This window comes from Hypanus sabinus, chromosome 23 (assembly GCF_030144855.1).
Source record: "Hypanus sabinus isolate sHypSab1 chromosome 23, sHypSab1.hap1, whole genome shotgun sequence".
In the NCBI taxonomy this organism is placed as follows: Eukaryota; Metazoa; Chordata; class Chondrichthyes; order Myliobatiformes; family Dasyatidae; genus Hypanus; species Hypanus sabinus.
Window position 1 is genome coordinate 8,768,075 of NC_082728.1, and position 23,338 is coordinate 8,791,412.

Sequence of the window (23,338 nt, forward strand, 5' to 3'; positions counted from 1 at the left end):
GCCTACAGCACAATACAGGCCCTTCGGCCCACGAAGTTGTGCTGAGTATGGCCCTACCTTCTCATCCACAGAACTTCCTTTCTGTACCCCGAACTAATGAAACCCCTATCACTACTCTTCTCCCCTTTCTCTTCTGAGCCACGGAGCCAGACTCGGATTGGGAGACCTTTCCCCTCCTTGGTCATTCCCTTGCCCCCACCCAACAGATTCCAAAGTTTCCTGTTATTGAGGGGAACAGTTATTGGGTACACTGGTGGCTTATCCCTTTTCCCCCCTCCTGATGGTCACCCAGTTACCTGTATCCTGCATCTTGGATGCATCTACGTTCTTATACCTTGCTGGATGTCCTGCCTATCATCAACCCCTCCGCATCCTGAATGATTCTGAGTTCATCCAGTTCCAGCTTCAACTCCTTAATATGGTGTTAAAAGCTGAAGCTGGATGCACTTCTTGCAGATGCAGTCGTCAGGGACACTGGAGGTTTCTTTGCCTTCCCACATCCTGCAGGAGTCCATTCCATTACCCTGTCTGGCATTCCCACTGCTCTAAATGTGCAATATGAAAGAAAGAGGAACAAAAAAAAAATCGACCTTCTCAATGAAGCCCCGATGAAGCCCCGATGAAGCCTCAGGTTTTCTAATCTAACTCTGGCCCACTCACACAATGGCTGCTCTGCTTAAAGCTAACTTTTTATTGGATATTGCCAAGTGCCTAATTATGCGCAATCCAATAACTCCTTTAGAAAGTGGCACACAAAACCTACCAACTGCCCAGCTCACTTCTTCTACCACTTTCTATCCCTCCAGGCAATCCATTGATTCCTTGGGACTATGCCGCACAATATGTTCTGACTGCTCCCATTCACTTCTTTTAAACTCTCTCCCTCTATGCAATCTGATGGTTCCTCAGGATTATGCTGCACAAAGATGTGCAAATATTTAGGATCAAGCAGTCCTTCGTGCCAACTCTTCAGTTTAAAAGATGGTACCTGGCTCAGATCCATTTGCTTGTCTTGTTTCTGAATGCTCTTATTACTTCTGTTTACTAAACAATGAGAATACTAAAAGGATAACATTTTATTGCTAAACCTGGCGTGAAAGCAGGTTGCTCTGTCTATGTACGTGAAGTATTTTAAAATTTGCTGCATGTCATCTGTATCTCACATTACTTTTGTCTCCCATGTTTTTATTTTATTTAAATGATTTCACTGTTTATGCACTTCGGAATTCATTTCATTCAATAATATCTTTTTAGATTATATGGTCTTCTAATTAGAGTGGTTTAAATTTAGTGTCTATTCTCTGCAGGTCCTTGGATTAGTGGATTGGAGACAGAATTTGTCTTTATTTATTATATATGTTTTTTTGCAGTGGGAATAAGCATTCAAATGGTGGTCTAGTGCAGTTGAATTTCAGGAGTTAAGAACTGCATTATTTTCAGTTAAAAACATGTAAATAAGTTTGATCAATTTATTTTAAGTTCCTTTCTCTAATGTTCATAAGTGCAGAATCAGGACCACTGAAGTGATTGACATGGTTTCAAGGTGATTATTTTTAGAAATGGAAGGGAGATGTGCATGGTTTATTTGATGTCAAAGGTTAACAATATTTTCCCCCACTTCCTTAGAAGACAGTGGTGAAAATTCTACTGACTCTACTGTCACAGCCATGAAAACGCTTCCACCTTCATTGTCTGCTGATGATAGTAACAGCAATGTGGATATGTCCATTGATGCAGCCACTCAAGAGGGCAGTTACAAGATATCTGAGGATTTGGAGAATATGGAGGTGTCCTCTCAGTCTCCTGGCAATGGTCAGGAAGACCCAGGTGATTTTATTTAATTCATAGAATTTTTGTAACTGTAAAAGGTATACCAAAATATCAGGAAAGTACAGATCAGCTTTGGCATTAGTAAGGGTTTTGCATGATAGTTCTGCTCCATAAAGTTACTGTGTGTTTAATGTTTTAAAATTATAATTTGGAGCATTTCAAACTTATTGGAATATGTTATCGGAAGATGAAGGGGTTTCAGCTAAGTCAATTTTGCAAAAAGTGATAGAACATGAAACTGTTTCACACAAGAATAGGTCATTTTGGCCCACATAAGACAGCTGAGCCTCATGAGGGATATTTGATTACTGGGAATTTCTCCACCTTTTTGACCAAATGAGCATTGTATATGAATGTACAATTATTTTTGTAATTTTATTTTCCATTCTGTTTTAAGTAGCTGTATTGTTCCCCCTTCCTTTCCAGTCCTGATGAAGGATCCCTGCTCAAAATGTTGACTATTTATTCTTCTCCGTATATGCTTCCTGACCTGCTGAGTTCTTTCAACATTTTGAATATGTTGTTCTGGATTTACAGCACCTGCACAATTTTTGTGTTTATGATTTGTCACCTTTGATTATTTTAGACTTTTTGTATTAGTTTTCTTATCTATCAGTATTCTATGGTGTGCTTTTATGTGTAAAATACTTCAGATAATCCATTTAACACCGGCCTAATTTCTACACTCACCTCAAGTGATGGGAGATTTATGCCAAAAGTTTCAAGAACATTAATACTTTATTGCAAAGTGAATCTTAGATATTTAATGGTATTTTTGTGTAGACTGAATTTAATCAATAAATTTAAAGCAGATTGAATAGATGACTTGGCCTGCAGTGTTGAATGTGTGTGAGTGGTAAATGATAGTGTATCTGGGACTGTTCTTTGATTCGAGTGTGTACTACCATTGACACTTGTGAATTGAATATTTACTGTAGAATCAGTAGAACTCGGAAGTGATAAAACAAATGGCGAAAATGGTGATTCTTCTGAAACTGGTAAAGGCTCATCTATCCTAACCAGGATGGTCACAAGGTTACGGAATCCTGACAGCAAGTTGAATCAGCTGAAGAGTGCACAGGCTGCTGCTGCAGCACATGAGGCAAATAAATCATTTAAGGAAGGCAAAGAGGTGAGAACTGAACTTCACTCTTCTTTGGAAACTGTTTATATTTAATTATTGTTGGTTCTTATCCTAAAAATGCAAGCTTCATTATGGAAATTTCTTTTAATGCTTAATCTGACCTTGCTTCCTGCTCTTCTTTTAAACACTGTGTTTAAATTGATTTTGGGCATCTTTTTTCTCCCAAACTATGGAGTAAGAGACAGCCTTTTAGGCTGGATCCAGATTAGATGTATTCTCTCCTGGATAACTTTCCTCCAGCTTCTTACCAGTTCCTGCTATGGAATTTCAAACCATCTTGTACTTAAATTTAATCTGTTGTAGGTAAAACTGTAGCTCATAGTGCTAGAATCTGTTTGCCATTCCTGATTACCATCGAACTGAGGGGGTAGTTAAGATCTGGCCACATTGGTAAGTAACATATGGACTGTACATGCAATCCAAGGATGGCAGATTCCTTCCTTGAAGGTAGACTTTTCTGATAATCTGGTACTTGTATGTCATTTAAATTGAAGTTTAGTTTATACATTCCAATTCAATTTAGTTATCATGAAATTCTGTATATACTATATTTAAGTTTGAATTTGTGTCTCAGGATCAGTGTTCCAGAATCTGACTGCTAGGACAGTAACTGTAATTACTGTTTCACTATACTCGTGTCCACATGGCCAAGAGGAGAAATCTATATAAACTCCATTCCCTTTTTCCAGTTGTGAAATATGATGTTGCTAATTTGCTCTATATGTCTTCCCAAAGAGTCTTCAAACAACTATTTATTTTAAAACACTAGTCAAGAGTAAATGGGACCAGTGTGAATTTGAGAATTGTATTAATATAAAAGGGTAAATTTGGCTAATTTTTCCTTTTCAGGTCCTGGTGGTAAATACTCAAGGGGAAGTCTCTCGCTTGAACACAAGGAAAGATTTGGTGATGAAAGGAATTGTGAATAATTTGTTTAAGTTAGGTCAAGAAGGAAAATATCGTGTATACCAAAATCAATATAGCACTAGCACCTTGGCACTCAACAAGCATCAGCATCGAGAGGACCATGATAAGCGGCGGCATCTTTCTCACAAGTTCTGCATGACCCCTGCGGGCGAGTTCAAATGGAATGGTGCTGTGCATGGATCAAAAGTACTTACAATATCTACTTTAAGGTTGACCATTATCCAACTGGAGAATAATATCCCATCTTCATTTCTGCATCCGAACTGGGCTTCACATAGGTGAATGGGATTAGTTTCTTTGTGCTTTTCCAGATAAGTCATTATGGAAGTTCAATTTGTGTTTTATTTTGTGCCATCTCAATTTGCTTTGAAATTTATAAGAAGGAGGTGAATGGGTAAGCCTTTTTCAACCCAAGATAACTGTTGCATTTCAGAAATATAAACACTTCTGGAAGTTTTTCTCCCGTCTTCCTCGTGATCTTGCGATGATGATTTATATTTGGACAAATTCCCCAAACTGTCATGTTAGAATTGGAATTTTCTGATCCCATCCTTGCATGTAATGCAAGTGCACATTTGTAGCAAAGGGTGTTTAAATATGAATTCCATGCATTTTCTCTTTCTTACTGAAGTACAAAGAGACTGTTTTCTCAGTGCTTTTTCATGTTGCTGAAAAGGATGAAAGATACAGCTCTCTTGTCTGTGAGGCATTGTACATTAGACTTACTAAGCTACCAGAGTACTCCAGGTTTTATTCTGATTTTCCAGCTATTACTGATGCAACAGGTCGAATAAATATTTAAATGAACTAATTTTAACGAGATACATACAATATATATTAAATATTGTAATCAACATGATTTAAACATTATTTTTAGATCTAATTGGATAAAAGCAGTCCAGATGTGCAATAAACCAAGAGAATTTGCACTAGCTCTTGCTATCCTTGAATGTGCAATCAAACCTGTTGTCATGCTTCCCGTCTGGCGAGACTCTTTAGGACATACCAGGTGAATTCTGATTCCTTTACTTTGAACCTTTTAACCTTGGCTTGAGACTTCTTAGAAATAAAATATTGCCATTTAACAGCTCTCTGTTAATTCTTACATTGTGTATTTATTCTGATTTTGTATGATTATCCATTGAAAGCCAGTTTGCATGTCAAATCATTTTATACAATTAGAAAGTAAAAGAGAAGTTGATCTATATTGCTCTTTTGGTCTCTTGAATGTGCTGAGTAACTTGGTTATTTAATACACTGCTGCCGTGCTTAATACTCACGGTATGCTCCCAGAAATGTGAGTAGTCTGTCAACACATGTACTGCAGTTAAGGTACAGAGCAGTTGCATTGCTCTTCCCAACCTGCCTATTATTAGCCCTCGCAGACAGCCACTCCACACCAAGCCACGAGTGATTCATTACTGTGCGAGTACCAGCTGAGGGCAGGGATTAAAGGCAGGTTTCCAGGACAGTGATGCAAGGCACGCAGACAAAGTAGATTTTCTTTTGAAGTCAATAGGCTCTGTGTCTGGACGTTTGTAGTTAATGCTACAATGAATTAGCACTCTGAAGGATAGAACTAAATTAGGTATCAGTGTACTACAAATTGTCAGAATCAAGTTTATTATTACTGACTTGTATCACGACACTTGTTGTTCTGAGGCAGCAGTAGGTTGCAATGCAAAAATACTACTAAGTAATGGTAAGAAATATATAAAAATAAATTATACAATACATATTGTTGCAGTCATAAAGATTACAACTACATTTACGCAAGTACTTGTGAAACTAAGAAATGCAATTGCGTTGTAACAAGCTATGTTGATCTCAACTTGCTTTTGAGAAGACTGTTCAGGATTGATCAGAGTATTCTATTCTGGAGTTATCCTGCCAGCCAGATGCAGTGCAGCATTAGTCATTTGTCCTATTTTCTCAGTTTGCTTGTAGTACATACTGTATTAAAAGCCAAGAGCTATTGGTGTTTTAAACTTTAGAAGGATTCCATTAACTGATTTATTAAAAGCAGAAAGTGGTGATGTTGATTTAGGAAGATATTAAAAGAACACCCAGACTTTCCCACAGCAGGAGGTGCTGCTTACCTTTTGTATATTTTCAAAAGCACTTAGTTTCAAAGTGGCAGAGTCTGTTTATTCTTTGGTATTGATGAGAATAATTCACAATGTAAATAGTACCTAAAATGGAGGGGTGCAGGGAAGAAGAAAATGAGCCATTGCAGCATAAAGTGAACAAGTCAGCATGTAGTGCCAAAACTAATATAAGGCGTTAGTTGAAACAGCTTGATAAAACCAAGGAATTGATTATAGACTTCAGGAAGGGGAAGTCAAGGGAACACACATGAGTCCTCACCAAGGGATCAACAGTGGAAAGGGCTGAGCAATTTCCTTTGTATCAACCTCCCAAAAGATCTGTCCTGGGCCCAACATATTGATGCAATTACAAAAAAGGCATAACAATAGCTATGTTTCATTTGGATTTTGAGGAGATTTGGTATATCAGCAAAGACTCACCAATTTCAACAGATGAACCATGGAGAGCATTCTAACTGGTTGCATTGCCATTTGGTGTGGAGAGGCCACTGCACAGGATTGGAAAATTCTGCAGAAAGTTACAAACTCAGTCAGCTTCATCACGGGCACTAGCTTCCCCAGCATTAAGCATATCTTCAAAAGGTGATGCCTCAACAATGTGGCATTCATCATTAAGGACCACCATCACCCTGGGCATGCCCTCTTCTCATTGCTGTCATCAAGGAGGTGGTACAGGGATAGGAAGACATGCGCTCTATGTTTTCTTTCCCTTTGTCATCAGATTTCTGAATGGACAATAAACCCATGTACACTTTCCCCCCATCTTTTTGCATTGCTTATTTAATTTTGTGTGTGTGTATTTATAATTTTTATTTATATTTCTTATGCTGCCACAAAACAAATTTCATAACATACACCATTAATATTATACCTGATTCTGATCTTGAAAAATAGTATTATTTACAATATTGTTTATAGGGTCTTAATTTTTTCTTTGTTAAGTCACTAGTGGTATGAAACATCTGCAGTATCAGTCACTTTAAGAGGTGGAAACTGTAGAGAAAAGTTTAGTCCCTTTTTGTTGAATTGTGCTCTTTGAGCATATTCTGTAGCAATTATATCTAATTTTCCAGTATGCTAAATCATTGTACTCTGTTAATAACAGATTACATCGGTTAACATCTGTTGAAAGAGAAGAAAAAGAAAAAATAAAAAAACGTGAGCGAAAACAGGAGGAGGAGGAAGTTATGCAACAAGCTACCTGGGTGAAATATACCTTCCCTATCAAACATCAGGTGGGTTATTGTAGTTTAATGTTTGTTCATGCATGCACAGGGTATGGACATTGCTTCAAGGCCAGCGTTATTTCTCGTCCATTCTTGTAGCCCCAAACTGAAGAGGCAATCAAAAATTCAACCAACTTAGTTGGGAAGTAGGCCAGACTAGAAATGGAATAGGGGTTTTCTTCTCTGAAGACATTAAGGAGCCACATGAATCTTAAGATGATCTGGTGGCTTCAAGATCATTATTGCTGAAACTGGGTTGTCATTTCAGATTTTATTTTGTGAATTGATTTTAAGTTTCTTGCCTATCATGATTGGACTTGGAACACCTGTCCCTATACAATGGTTCAGGCTACTAGATAACTATCCAGTAACTTTTAGTGTTGCTAAAAAGCCCATTACCTGAAATTGGTTGGGTATGTTTCATCTTGATTTCCAAGATGGCGGCGCGACGCAGCTTGCAGCAGCCACTCCGGAGCTGATTATCTGTTATTTGTGAAGTGGGGTGCCATGCGCAATTATAATCGATTGAAAACAGATGTAGGAGCATGGAGGAACATCGGGAAATCTCCAGGAAGACCTCCTTCATTGCTGCTGCTGCTGTGAGATCCGGGACTCTGATGGGAAGAACAGGCCCCCAGTCCTCGGGACCGCGTTGCCAATGGCCGTTGGCGGGGCCATCTTAATACGCTCGGCAGAGGATAGTGCTCGGAGAAGCTGTGCCGGAGGGGATGGTCGTCGGCTCAGAGGTTTGACAGACTCGGAGTCCGCTGCAGTCAGGTCGCTTTCGGTGTGTGCTGTGTCTGCGAGGCTGGGTTCGACGGAGCTCTCATAGTGTGTTGCGTCTGCGAGGCTGAGTCGGGCAGCGCCGTGGAAGTCCATAGCGGGGGTATTCCCTTTTGCCACCGGTGTGGGATGGCAAGTCTGTCGGGACCCTCAGGACTTGTGGAAACTGTGTGGTGATTTCTTTTGAACTTGTAGTCCTTTAACATCTTTGGACTATTTTTAGTGTGCCCATGGTCTGTTTTTTTTTATCAATTATGCTATTGTTTGCACTGTTGTAACTGTGTGGTTTTGTGCAGGTCCTGTAGCTTTAGTTTTTGGTTTTGTTTGGTAGATTTGGAGCTCCTTTCCAGGGAACGCGCTAGACTGTAGCATGATATTAATACGCAGCAGCCTCTCCGGATTCTGGATTGGGGATTGCCAAACATTATGTGGATTTTCTGGTGTAGCCTGTTTTGTCATATGCTTTTGTGATATCATTCTGGAGGAACGTTGTCTCATTTTTTAACTGCATTGCATTTGTGGTTTCTAAATGACAATAATCTGAATCTGAATTTTTCTTGGATATATTAACAACTAATTATTGGGTCACAGGTTTGAATTTCAGCTTTGTGTAGATGAGTGACATAAGATCAGGGCAGCATCTTAAACTGTCCATTTGAGAGGGTGCATTTTTTTGTATCTTTGAACAACATAACGTCAACAGTTTTTCCTTTAAGTACTTAAAATTAGATTTAATATTCATGCAGGTGTGGAAACAAAAGGGAGAAGAATATCGCGTGACAGGATATGGCGGCTGGATGTGGATTAGTAAAACTCATGTTCATCGTTTTGTGCCTCGCCTACCTGGAAATACTAATATTCATTATAGAAAGGCACAGGAAGGTGCGTTTGTTGCATTTATAGTTAATGACACTTTCGCTTAGCTTTGAACTTGAATCATTCACGTTTCATTAAATCATCATGCACTGCCATTATTAAACATGAAAAATAATTCCAGTTTGTTATACTTGAATTAATTGGAATTCAAAACCTCTAAGTTCTATACTCTAAAGACTTAAAATATATAATGTTTGATACTGAATTGTGGGAATATTATCCTCAAAATGTCATGGTCTCATCAGCCCTCTTACCTTAAAGTGAAAGCTTTTGCATTATTCATAAAGTGCAGGAAATTCTTTACAGCGTCTTCATTGATGTCGCTTAATCAACTTCACTGAAATGGATCTGATGGTTAAAGCCCTTCTCCAATACTGTACAACTGAATTTTTTTCTCCTACAAACCCTATCTACATGAATGTTCATAATATTTTAATTTTGTACCTGAGAGTATTTATTTCTGAAAACGTTGACATTTCCAATTGAGGGAACATTCATTCTGTGCTGTCCGTAAGGAGTTTGCACGTTCCCCTTGGGCTGCATGGGTTTCCTCCATGAGCTCTGGTTTTCTTCCATCGTCCATAGACACACCATTTGGTAAGTTAATTGGTAAATTGTCCTTCGATCAGGCTGGTGTCGAAGAGTGGGTTTCTGGCTGGAAGGCCTATTCTGTGCTGTATCTCAAAATAAAATAAATGAATCCAAACAGGTATACTTTTAGAAACAAGAGAAAATCTGCAGATGCTGAAAATCCAAGCAACATGCACAAAATGCTGGAGGAGGTCAGGTCATGGCCAGGTCAGCAGGTCAGGTAGCATTTATGGTCAATGTTTTAGACCGATACCTTTCATCAGATTCAGGTCCAAAATATTGATTATTTATTCTCCTTTATAGATTCTGCCTGACCTGCTAAGTTCTAGTAGCATTATGCGTGTGTTGCTCTGGGTTTCTAGCATCTGCAGAATCGTTTGTGTTATACTATCAGAGTGCAAGTTTTTCATGCTAGGATGGAATTAAAATTTTCTCAACCTTTGAGTTAATGCAATGTTATGGAAGTTGCTTCAAATGTGTAGTTACCTTAAATTGGACTTTTGATGCCAATTATTATTAAATTAGCATGAATGAAGATGTAAGTACTGTGTCTAATATAGTGGCTATTTTGATAACCTATTAGGTCTGCTGAAAGATGGCTCAAGCCTGAATGAAAATGAGGTGAAAACAGAATCTGAAACTTCTGAGAAACACTGTTCCTCTCAAGATTCTAAGGACCTGCCAGAAAATGACATAGTCACAGACAAGTCTTTTGAGATAAAATCAGAAGAGGAAGAAAAAGTAGAAGAAAAGGAGGAAGTAATGCAAATTGATGCGAGTCCTGAGTCACAACAAACTGAAAAGAAAGGTGAAGGTTCTATATGGATAAACTCTATGTCAGCAAGTGATCACTGTGAACAAAAGGATTTAAACTAAATGTATTTCTATTCTTTATGATCCCCATCAAATTCTCTCACATTACAGTAACACCAACTTTGATGGTCATTCCCAGAAATCAGACACCATATTGTCCTGCTGGAGATATGAATGAATGCTCTATCCCCATTATTGACTTTTTTTATTTGACCCCTGCCTGGCATTGGTAACAGTCCTGAAGCCTACCTCTGGACGGTTGATACATTCAGCGAACTGTTCCACTGTGTACCCAGGTATTGATCTCAAAAGTAGACACAAAGCTAAATCTGCATATAAACGTAATTTTCTGAGTTTTGTGCATTCAGTTTTTGATCTGTTTGTCTCTTTTGTGAAATAATGCCATTGTAATACAATGATGTCACTGAACGATATTGTTTCAGGATAGATCAAACTAATTAAAATAGATGATGTAAAGCTGACATTTGTACTATATTTACTCTAACTTCTGATTTACTGGATAACAGGATGTTGCTTTAATCCAGAAATACAGTAATAAATCAGTGAAATTAGTTCAGAGAAGAAGTTATGAAAATTAAATTACATTAGAATTTTGTCATGCATCAATGAAAATTAACTTGTGTGTGAATGGTTTTAGTTAATAAAACAAATAGGAACAAAGCAACTTAATGAACTATCTTTCAGCAAAGGGCTAAGTTTGTTTTTCTCAGTAACTGTACAGTTTCTGGTTGATGTAATAATTTAATATTTTTTTAAAAAATATAAACAGGGGATACTTGCCAGTAAACATTACTTTCAGTTTAGTAGGCAAATGGGAGTATATTCCTTAAACAAAAATCATAAGATGTAGCTTAAAATTATTAAAACGCATTAACCTTTTGACTTGCCAGTTCCTACTTGAACATTTTTTTTGAAATATAGATTATTTTTCAGTATTCAGAAGAATTTTTTAATGTTTTATTTTAAATTCCACCTGGAATTGAGCTCATCTGTGAAGCAGATGAAAAGGATCAGATCCCCTGCAGTTAAAAAAAATTCCCTCAATTCTCCACAGGCAATAGGCAATAATTGCAGTAGCATTAAGAGTTCCATCTCCAATTTAATTGCCCTTTCTTGGCTCTGGTGCAAACCTACCGTGTCTTAATTCAGAGTTAACCTAATGTCTTGTGATTAGCACTGAGGGTACTTAATTGCAGTTTGGTTATGAAAAATAATTAGTGCAGAAAATACTGATAAAGAACATTAGCAATAACTACAATTATTAACTATACATTGTTTTATTTTAGAAAACGTTGGTGCTGTCAGTCTCAGTGGTGATAAGTTTATCAAGGAGGAACCAGTGAATATGGATGAGACCAAGAATGAGTCCACTTCAAAAGAACAGGAAAAATTTATCTCGACTGATCTCGTCAATGTAAGCGAAGGATTTCAACTGAGGACTTGGTATAAAAGGAGAGTGAAAACATCTAAATTAGATGGGCTGTTGGATCGGCGGGTAAAACAGTTTACAATGGAAGAGAAGCAACGACAAGAAAAACTGAAACAAGAAGCCTTAATGAAATTACCCAAAAATGAACAGAAAAATATAACTGAACCACAGAAATCTGATAAACCTGAAAACTGTCATCAGAGAGAGCCTGAATCACTGGAGAAGGAGAGTGGACGCGTAGGTCAGAACTCTCCAAAGGCCACAGTTGAAAGCTCAGTGGCATCAACACAGGAAAGCACAGTTGGGAAAAATGAAGTCTTGACCCAAGAAAAATTGTCAGCCTTTCCATTGTTAAAGGAACCAGTCATTAACAATGTAGTTTCTATCCAAAAGGAGGCTGTTGCTAATTCCACTGTGGACCCACATTTGAAAAGCAAGGAAAACGGTACTGAAGGAAAAACTCAGCAATTGGGTACGGGGACAAATTCTGCACATAATAATTTTGATACAAAGAACGAGAGCTTTGGGAAGAGCTGTGAGCCAGTGGTGGGAGAAAGTAACAATGGCAATCTAAATACAGTTGTGGGAGTAAATGTTGCTGAAGCTGATGCTGATCTGATGGAGATAGATGAATGTTGTGAAGATAACTCCGAAATTAAGCCAAACAAAGAGATTATTGGAACTATAAATGCAGAGAAAATAGATCGTGCTATTGAAGCAATTACTGATGAAAGCAGTGGCCCAATGATTGTTGAGGAAAACGGTGTAAAAGAATTCCCTGCCCACATGGAAAGTAATAGTATTGAAAATAGTTCTCTTGAAAAAATGGACGCAGACTGCTATGCAGAAAATAAGATCTTTGAAATGAAAGCTTCAGAGAACAAACTGGACCTTCGGCACCCTGTTGATCAGATTAATGGAAAAGATGTAGAGTCTGTAGTAATGAAAAATTCTGAACTGGTCTCATCTGAAGCATCTGAAGTGGAACATCGGAAGGAAAAGTGCAGTCCTAGAGCAAACTCTGAAAATGAAAAAAAGTCATCAATGAAAGAGCCAGGTGTAAAGCTGGTTATGAATGGAGATATTACCATAGATGATCTGGAAGAAAAACCTAACAGAAAAGATAGGAAAAATTTAACAGCAGCACATTCTAAGGTTCATGATGGTGTTTCAGCAGATAAAGAAGAGTTTGATGATGCAGCACCACAGGTAAAGGCCTCCCGGTTAGATGATGCAATTGTTCAGCTAAAAGCACCTACATTAGGTGAAACAGTCCTGCAGGGGAAGACAACCAAGTTAGATGAAACAATTTTACATGCAAATGATCCCAAGTTAGATAATATTTCTGAAATTCTGAATTCTGAAAAGTCAGGACTTTTAAATCTAGCCCCAGATAAGTTATCAGAGTCTGAAAAAGAAGTGAAACCTTTAGAACTCGATGGGCAGCTGTGTGAGAGAGCGTCTTCACCATCCTTGATTTCTGCAGCTGATTTAACTTCGAACAAAGACTTCAGTGAACAAAATGGGATTCAGTCTGAAAGCGAAGGGGGGGATGCCAGTGGCGAACATAGGATTAAAACGGTTGTTACAAAAATGACCACCACAACCACAACCATTTCCACAGAATCCAAGACTGTTGTTAGTGTTGCAGAAGCTTCTCCACGGAGCAATACTTCAACAGTGCTCACCTCTGTTAAGAATTGTGCTGTTTCTTCAACAACCACCACAACAACAACACTCACAAAAGTGACCTCACCAAGTCTAGATAGCACAGTAGATGCCTTGACAGTAACAGAAAAAACTGTTGTTACAACCACAGTAACAGATTCTGTGGCCACTCAAGATGGAGTGTCGACAACTACCATGACTGTAAGTAAAGAGTATTCCACCAAGGACAAAGTGAAACTCATGCGGTTCAGTCGGCCAAAAAAGACGAGATCTGGCACAGCTCTCCCTTCGTACCGTAAATTTATCACCAAAAGTAGCAAAAAAAGCATATTTGTTTTACCAAATGATGACTTGAAGAAACTGGCCAGACGATCTGGGATTCGGGAAGTTCCAGGATTTAACTACAATGCAAAGCCTGCGTTGGATATCTGGCCATATCCATCTCCAAGACCAACCTTTGGCATTGCGTGGAGGTATTTTAAATTAACTCTTCTTAAAACTGTTAACTTGATGGTATTTGTACATTATTTTGACTTAAGATTGTTTATCTCTGTCCAGTGTTATTTTTGGATTGGTTATCATGGGTTAAATATTTGGATAATTGTCTCCCATTGTATTCATCTGTGTATTAAACTTTTGATGTGAACAAATTCTGCCAAATTCCTGACAGTTTTCATCCAAATAGCCATTATTCATCACTATGATCAATTGATGACTGTGTGGGAGCCTCACTGTAAAGCTTGATGATACCTTTGCATGCAGTACCTCTCATTCTATATTTCCAGCAAAGTTCAGTTTAACTTTTTTCACAATTGTCCTTGGGCCTTCTTCAGAACATCAAGTAGTTATTATACAATTCAGCAATCTCTCCTTTGGCTCCTTCCACTTCTTGCAAACCCACTGACTCTCACAGCTATCAGGAATATACCTCTTCCCACCCTGTCACTGGTAAAATGCTATCCCCTTCTCCCACTTCCTCTTTCTCCGTCGTATCTGCTCTCGGGAAGAGGCTTTTCATTCCAGAACTAATGAAATGTTCTCTTTCTTCAAAGGAAGGGGCTTCCCTTCCTCCACCATCAATGCTACCCTCACTTGCACCTTTTCCATTTTGTGCACATCTGCCCTCACCCTATCCTCTTGCCACCACATTAGGGATAGTGTTCCTCTGTCCTCACCTACTACCCCGCCAGCCTCCATGTCTAGCACATAATACTCCATTACTTGCACTCCCTAAGCGACTACCTTGTCCACTCATCCCTCCCCTCTGATCTCCCTTCTGGTACACCACCTCCATCACTAACATTCAGGGCCTCAAACAGTCCTTACAGGTGAGGCCACACTTCACCTGTCTGTGCGCGCTCAGTTTGTATATCGGTGACACCCAACATAGATTCGGAGACCGCTTCATCGGGCACCTTTGCTCTGCCTGCCACAAAAAGCGGAATTTCCCAGTAGTCACCCATTTCAATTCTACTTCCCATTCCCATTCCAACATGTCAGTCTGTGGCCGCCTCCACTGCCATGGTGAAGGCACTCTCAGGTTGGAGACACAACACCTTAAAATCTGTCTGGGTAGACTCCAACCTGATGGGATGAACATCGATTTCTCAAACTTCTGGTAATTGCTCCAACCCTTCACCATTTCACAATCATGTTTCCCTCTCTCACGTCATCTTCCCCCTCTGGTACTCCTCCCCTTTCCCTTTCTTCCATGATCGTCTGTCCTCTCCAATCAGATTCCCCCTTCTCCAGTCCTTTATCTCTTTCACCAATCAACTTGCCAGCTTTTTACTTCACCCTCCCCCTCTCCCCCTTTCATTTGCTGCCTTGTACTTCCTACCACACATCCCCCCCATCCTTCTTACTCTGACTTCTCATCTAGTTTTTCCACTCCTGATGAAGGGTCTCAGAGCAAATTGTTGACTATTTATTTCTGTAGATACTGCCTGGCCTACTGAGTTCCTTAGTGTTTTGTGTGTGTTGCTTTGGATTTCCAGCATCTGCAAATTTTCTTGTGTTTTTAACGTACAATAGTTGTTGATCTTCACATCCTTTTGGTTTGGGATAGCTTTTTAAACTCTCTTTATAGCCATGAACAGCGTTAGTTTATCCTGGGTATGAAGATCCCCAGCTTGAATTGCATGGAGTTCTCACATGTGATTGACTTCAGATTTTACTCTGAGTTGCTGTTTTTGTTCTCTTTGGCATACCCTCGGGATGAAAGGTGATTTGCTTCCTCTCTGGTTCAATGGGCTCTGTGGTGATCCATGAGGCTAGTTTGGGAGCCTGGACTCTTCCATAGAAGAGCAAGAGGCTCCTGTAGGATGGGCAGGAAGGTAGTTTGTGAGGTAGTGCACTTCACCCACCATTGCCACAGGATTTCTGTGTGCACTTAAAAAATACTTTACTTTGAGTGATCATGAACCAGAAATTCCTAAATCTGAGTAGGGATATTTGATTTTTTTTAAAGAGGGTTTTGAGGACATCCTTGAATCTTTTCCAGTGGCTGTTGGAATCTGTCAGTCATGTGAATGAAGTGACTATCCAATGGAGTAACTATCCATTATCAAATGGACTATCCATGTTTTAACTAGAGTATAAACACTAGGAAGGTTAACTAAGGACAGTTCATTAAGATGGGTTTGCTTATCCTTCTACTCAACTTGGAGGATGGTGATAGTATATTTCCAGTGCCTTATGCGGTGGCTGTAGGTAGTTCATATCTCAAAACAACATAGGGGTAGAGAAACCACTGCTATCCAATAGAGAGGACACAAAACTTGTGGTTTGATGCCTTGATCTTCCAGCACTCTTCCTTAATCAACCAAGGGTACCATATTTGAAAGCATGGTGAATTTCATTGTCAGTATATGCCTTTGCAGGGAGGTGACTCCCAAGATTTGGAAACCTTTAAGCAGCCATTGTGCCAGCATGGCAGATTGGCAGAAGACCTTTCACTCGCCAGATGTTACATATAAATACACAATCTCATATGCTTCAGTGACCAACTCGGTCATGCTCAAACACAAGTGTCATCTGCTTGCTGCAGCTTGCCTATGGAGATTGGGGTAACCATGCTTCTCGGGTATTCTTAGTTCAGATCAATGCTTGCATGCCACCGTTAATCAGTTGTAAGATGGAGATGTATTTCTATGGTGAAATGAATTTGAAAAGAGTGCTCTACAAATCAGCCCAAAATATCAACTGCACTCTTTTCCTAGATGCAGCTTGGTCTACTGAGTTCCTCCAGCATTTTGTGTGTGTGTTGCTCGGATTTCCAGCATCTGCAAATTTTCTCTTATTTGTGATTGGCTGTACAAATTTTTGTGGTTGTTGGAAACAAAAGCTTGAGAAGTAGTCAGTAGAACATTCTGCACTTCTGTTGGTGTGCTCGTCCACTAGATGAATCAATACTAAAATTTGGGGAGCAACTCTTTGGCTATTGGGATGAGGCAGTGAAGGAAAACACTGTTGATGACTTTCTCCATGGCTGACATCAGGGAAGCTCTACTGTACTTCCCATTGGTGGATCTTGTCTTAAAGATACTTATAAATATGGCATTTTTGAAGTCTTCTGGCATGTCCTCCTCTTAGATGTTAGGATGAGATTATGCAGTTTTGACTAAGCTCTTCGCTGTCATGTTATAAAACTTCAGCAGGAATACTCTCAGTTCCAGGATCTTTTTTTAATTGGGATATGGCTTTTAGACTTGTCCGTCAGGAGTGAGTCAGTAATGCTTATTAAATATCCTTTGGGGCATTATAGGATGTTTTGCCATGTGAAATTCTGGCATGTGGCTGTGATGCTGTGAGTTTGACTTCCTGTCATCAGTGTACAGTCTGAACTATTCATGATGTTAACTTGCTGCTTTTACTGTTTTCTGTGATCAAACTGCCTGTGTTAATTGTGGTGGTATTGCAGATTCACTAATCTTTTATCTATTACAAGCACCAGAAACACAAAAGTTCAGCCTGTAAGATCAGAACACAAATAAGCCCTTTGAGCCTGCTCAGTCATTTAGTCAGATCATTAGTTGATAACAACTTTACTTTCAGCTCTACTTTACTCTCTTTCTGTAAATTTCCATAGACTACCATGAAGATACATTTGTTCACCTTGACCTTATATACATTGAATGACTCAGCCTCTACACTCCTGGAGTGGAAAACTCTTAAAAATTTGTGACTGTCTTGGTGAGGAATTTTTTCCTCATCAACATCTTAAGTGCATGATCCCTTATCATAAAACTTTGTCCTTGTTTTTATTTTATTTTTTGCACACCTCTAAATTCTTTGTCCACACACAGCTCAACTATGGAATGACGTGATAATATAATGGTAGCCAGTTCTATCTAACTTTGCAGGTGTTCATATTTGGCTTTTTGCACTTAACCCTAATCTTCAAAGCAATCTCTTGCTGTAGCCCATTGTGTACAGTTTTATGCAATGAAAGCAACAATGGGCTTGCACATTGAAGTATTATTTCAAATTTAACCAGAGCAGCAGGATAAAGCTTTCATCTTACCCATCAGATAGACTTGTGTGATATTAATTCAAGTAAGTTCCAGTACATTCATGTTGTGATGGTGCAGTGCCAATGTGTTATTCTGGTGTGACTGTTTTCCTCCACTTACAAAAGCAAAAATTGTACAGTGGGATTCTTGGAGTATGCTTGAGAGTTTCTTTTAAAACTGCTGGATGATGCTTGGTAGGAGTAGTAGATGCAATACCATTCCCGTAGCTTTGAATGAACTATGAAATCTGCATGTCAAAGTTGAATTTAATGATATAAACAAAGGTGCAATGAATACATGACATGGAGTAATTTGTGTGCTTTGCTTGCCTGTCAAATAAAGTGAACAGGAATACTATAATTGTAAAGCAATGAGTGCTTAACTGAGCTGATAGCATTGTTGTCTTAGGTTACCGCAGGTTCAATCTACAACGATTTATCAGAGTGATCCTAGAGTGTGATGTTGAAGTTGTACATTATTTAAGTGTTCTGTCATAATTCAAATGTTAAAGAAAGACTACTTGAGGTGAAGTTGGTCTCTGATTTTGGACATTGTGGCTTTGTACTTGCCCATGTTTGAGAAGATGAGATAATATAAAAATTATCCCTTCACAAGGTTTAATCCTAAACAATTTTCCTAGTATATAATAATTTGCTTAGTCCTGAAATTGTTTGAATTTAAAGCAAAACCTTGAGCTATAAATAATGCCCTATAATCTTAGAAAAAGTTATAGTTCATCCTTTTAATTTGAGTGATCAAATGCCTCTATTTTCATTTATGCTCTCTGTAATCTATTCCAGTTCAACAACTTGCAAGTAGTTTAGCTTCTGCAGTTTTAGGCTCTTGCAAAATCCTGATTTTTGTTGCTGCACAGTTGATGTCATTCTCTTCCCTTCACCTCCCAGGCTCTATAATTGCATCTTTTCATCTCTAATCTCTGACTCTTTTCCTTGAAGTTGTTTGTTAAAATCTACCTGTTCGACCAACTTTTGGTCTATCCCTTGAGTTGTTTAGTGTCAAATTGCCTGACAGTTTCTGTTAAGTGCTTTAAGATGTTTCAGGTATATTATAAGCATCATACAAATATGAAATTTGCAGCTATGCCATCTTAGGCCTTGGTTTCTCAGTCTTTTTTATGCCATAGGCCCACCCTTACCATTAATTAATGGGCCTATGGACCCCAAGGTTGGAAAACCCTGTTTTTGGCCTTGTGATATATCACAGGCAGCAATCCATTGGTGTTCTTTTCCCCAATCCATGGGTATGGCAAGTATAATAGATGAAATCTCTTTCTTTTTTTTCAATCTTTTTGTTGATTTTTAAAAAAAAAGTTATGTATACAAACAAGAGAAGAATATCTCCGGTCTATATGTCAATAGCAGTACATACAGAAGGTAAAATAAGCAATATCAGAATCAGGCAAAGTGTTGATCTACAAAGTATAAATTTGAAATGGAATGTATAATTCTCCTCTTATCGATTTATGAAGAAAGGAAGGACTAGATGAAATCTCAGGTGTCATTTGTACTTTGGTCCAGGCATGAACCTTAAGTTTGTAAGGTGTTGCCCATTTTATTACTCTACTTTCACAGAAGGCAAGGTCAACATTAATTAACAAAATGGATACTTTTAACATCATAAATCTGCGAGTTGTTTGTTATGTCTCCCCTCTCGCTATGAAATGAAGACACCTCTTTCTCCCTTATTAAGGAGAGAGAGCGAGCCTGTGGTATGTCGAATATCGAGTGAACGAGTAGTCTTTAGGGTATTACAAGTCTGTGTCTTTGCTGATGCTTTGCTGCACGCTTGAGTGCTTGATGGTGGGTTCCATTGCTTTTTTTTGCTGGTGGGCAAGGGGGGATTGTTGCTTTGCTGCTTACCCATGGGAGGAGGGAGCTGGGGGCGGCTTTGGGGTTCTAACATTTAAATGTCATTCATTCTTTGGGGGCACTCCTGTTTTCGTGGATGGTTGCAAAGAAAAAGAATTTCAGGGTGTATTTCTCTAATATTAAAGGTACTTCTCAAACTTCATGCATTATTTTGGATTCAGATTCATTATTGTGTTGAGCATGTGTACATCAAAGCATGCAAAGAAATGCATCATTTATATTAACAGCCAACACACCTGGGGTGTGCTGAGGGCAGCCCACAAGTGTTTCCAGGCATTCCAGTGCTAACATAGCATGCCCACAATGCTTGGTAGGACATTACAGAACACAACAAGCAGCAAAACAATCCCCTTTCTACCCACCCTCGCACACACACAGTTCCCTAACTTCAGTATAGGCCCTGGCAGACTCAAATTTACAAACATTTGGCTTCAAATTCTCCAGTGAACAGCTACTTAACTTTATTTTGTAAAATTATAACTTTGAGCTACTATTTAACTTGATTTAATAAAATAATGTTTTCAATCATACTTTTGTAAAGTCTAAGAGTATTAAGTTCCACTTTGCATGCTAGATCAATGAGGACAAATGTTGACAGAGTAAATGATCACATCTTAGTGCTTCAGTTCAAGATATATGGGTATAAAGATACTTGGTGGTTCATATCAAAACTTTTTCCACAGTGGGCCATTTGTAAATAACAAAACTTCATTTTGGAAGTATAATTTCAGTTAATTTCAAATATGATAAAATGCCTGTATGTTTGTTGAGCAATAAAATCCCATTACGCTCTTGGGTGAACAATTTCCTCCCTAGATCAGCTGACCATCGCTCTGTGTGCGTCAAATTGTGCACTCCATGGCAGTTTTAACTGTCTGTCCCTTTCTATGTTCTTTGTTGCTGGTTAATTTTTCACTAGATGTTAATCTTTCACCATTCCTAGTCAAAATGAAACATAGAAACATAGAAAATCTACAGGACAATACAGGCCATTTGGCCTACGAAGTTGTGCCGAACTTGTCCCTACCTTAGAAATTACTAGGGTTATCCATAGCCCTCTATATTTCTAAGCTCCATGTACTTATCCAAAAGTCTCTTAAAAGACCCTATTGTATCCAACTCAACCACAGTTGCCAGCAGCCCATTCCACACACTCACCCCTCTCTGTGTTTTAAAAAAAACACACTTGCCCCTGACATCTGCTCTGTACCTCCTCCCCAGCACCTTAAACCTGTGTCCTCTTGTGGCAGCCATTTCAGCCCTGGGAAAAAGCCTGCGCAGCAGCTTTGAATGTCCTATGGACTCGGACCTCTGATCCACCACGCTGCCGAGTCTTATTATTAATACTATATTCTGCCATAATATTTGACCGACCAAAATGAACCACGTCACACTTATCTGGGTTGAACTCCATCTGCCACTTCTCAGCCCAGTTTTTCATCCTATCAATGACCCTTTGTAACCTCTGATAGCCCACTGCTCTATCCACAACAGCCCCCAACCTTTGCGTCATCAGCAAATTTACTAATCCATCCCTCCACTTCCTCATCCAGGTCACTTATAAGCTGGAATGATAGATTCAATGTTCAAAATATAGCGACGAGAGCCTTGTGTTTCAGTACCAGGAAAAGTGCACACAATTTACAATGAGATTGAGGTGTGTGAAATGAAAGAAAACCTTGTACTTAATCAGAGCTTTATCAACTATCTTATTGCCTTGTACAGTTAATTTGAAGTGGACTCGCTACTTTCTAAAATCCACTTCCCTTCAATCTGCGTGCTCTCGGACTTGAAATGGCTTTATTCAACCTGTGTGATTTTTTTTTCACAACTTTTTCCTAACTTGCTGAGCTTTTTAATCACTTTTTTTAAACCTTGCTGCAGAAAATTAAGGTTATAAATTGTCCAGATTAATGTTTTCCCTCTGAGGCTTGTATTTAGATATTTGAATATGTGGGGTGGAATCTTTCTCCTGTTTGGGAGGCTGACCTTCTAGCATAGTGGTTATTGTAATGCTTTAAAGCATCTGCTGTTGGAAGATCTGGATTCAATTCCCACTACTGATTGTAAAAAGTTTGTACAATCTTCCCGTGACTGCATGAAATTCCTACAGGCGCTTTGGTTTCCTCCCATGGTCCAAAGACGTACAAGTTAGGGTTGGTAAGTTGTGGGTATGCTATGTTGGTACCTGAAAGCATGGTGACACTTGGGGGCTGCTCCCTATACATCCTTGAACTGTGTTGCTTGTTAACGCAAACGACGAATTTCACAGTATATTTTGATGAACGTGAAAAATGAAGCTAATCTTCAGCTAATCTTTGAATGTTGAAAGGCCATGGCAAGAGTATTGTTTACTTCTGTTTTCTTTTGATTATCTTTTATCTTCCTGCCAAATTTCATTGCACTCAGCGATTCAGAAGCAACATCTTCCCCGCTCCATTCAATTTCTAAATGGACATTGAACCCATGAACACTACTTCACAAAATTCTGTTATTTTGCGCTAATTATTTTTAACTTAACTATTAAACAAACATATATATAATATAAACTTAATATAACTCAATTTTTTCTCTATACTTATTTATGATGTATTTCTTTGTACTGCTGCTGTGAAGTTTCACGACTTACGACAGTGATATTAAATCTGATTCTGATATAATGCCTGTTGAAATGAACATCCAAATAGCACACTTGACAGATAGTTACTTCGGTGGTATGATATTTAAGGTCTAAATTAAATATTTTGTAACTTAATCTTTAGATTCTCCATAAATGTTGTCATTGCTTTGAATTAGTGGTGTCTTATATTTTTGCCCAGGTATCGACTGCAAACTGTGAAATCCTTAGCAGGTGTCAGTCTTATGCTGCGGTTATTGTGGGCGTGCTTGCGATGGGATGACATGGCAGTTAAACCACCAGCAGGTGTCAGCACTGCACGCACAGGTAAGGGTAGCACTAAACCATCTGTGGCCACAACTTAAATGTGGTATGAAGTACGATGTTGAGTGTTTGCAATTGTTCAGGTTATAGATACCACAAAATAAAAGGTTGTGTGAAGTTTATGGTTTGCAGTGCATCATATATTTCCATTATATACATGTTGACTGGTTTCGTTTCAAAATCCTCAGAGAACTCTTGTATTTACATAACAGCTTTTTAGTACACAGGCATATGTGAAGAAAAATTACTCATTTAAACAATGGAATATTATGTCATCAAAGTTTTTAGAGGGTAAAACAATCTGGAATTCTGTGTACACAGAATAACTTCTATGAGGATATTAGAGGGAAATTTTGCACCCCTTTGCAATAATATTTAACAACTTGGGTATCTATTTCCTTTCAAAATTACATCCCTTGAATTGATCAGAATTATCAACATTGCATTTTATAAGCTATGTCTTTGTTGTTATTTAAAGTTTTAGAATTTAAAGTTTTTTAATTATTGCTTGTTGCTATTATGAAAGGAAGGTGACTTTTATGACCAGGGAAGAGCTTTGAGTCGTGGAATACTATGAT

General features: G+C 38.6%; 1 protein-coding gene across 15 annotated transcripts in view; it reads left to right on the forward strand.

Moving 5' to 3' along the window:
- The window catches only part of bptf (bromodomain PHD finger transcription factor), a 170,496-nt gene that overhangs the window by 89,441 nt on the left and 57,717 nt on the right, over positions 1–23,338 (forward strand). For 13 of the 15 annotated variants that reach the window (XM_059948291.1, XM_059948300.1, XM_059948295.1 and 10 more), the window contains 9 exons: positions 1,627–1,827; positions 2,769–2,962; positions 3,824–4,179; positions 4,779–4,910; positions 7,115–7,244; positions 8,765–8,900; positions 10,069–10,293; positions 11,606–13,889; positions 22,639–22,763. In XM_059948291.1, coding sequence (XP_059804274.1) covers positions 1,627–1,827; positions 2,769–2,962; positions 3,824–4,179; positions 4,779–4,910; positions 7,115–7,244; positions 8,765–8,900; positions 10,069–10,293; positions 11,606–13,889; positions 22,639–22,763 — 3,783 coding nt within the window. The remainder of the gene's footprint in view (positions 1–1,626; positions 1,828–2,768; positions 2,963–3,823; positions 4,180–4,778; positions 4,911–7,114; positions 7,245–8,764; positions 8,901–10,068; positions 10,294–11,605; positions 13,890–22,638; positions 22,764–23,338) is intronic. The other 2 variants (XM_059948292.1, XM_059948304.1) reach the window with 1 other exon arrangement.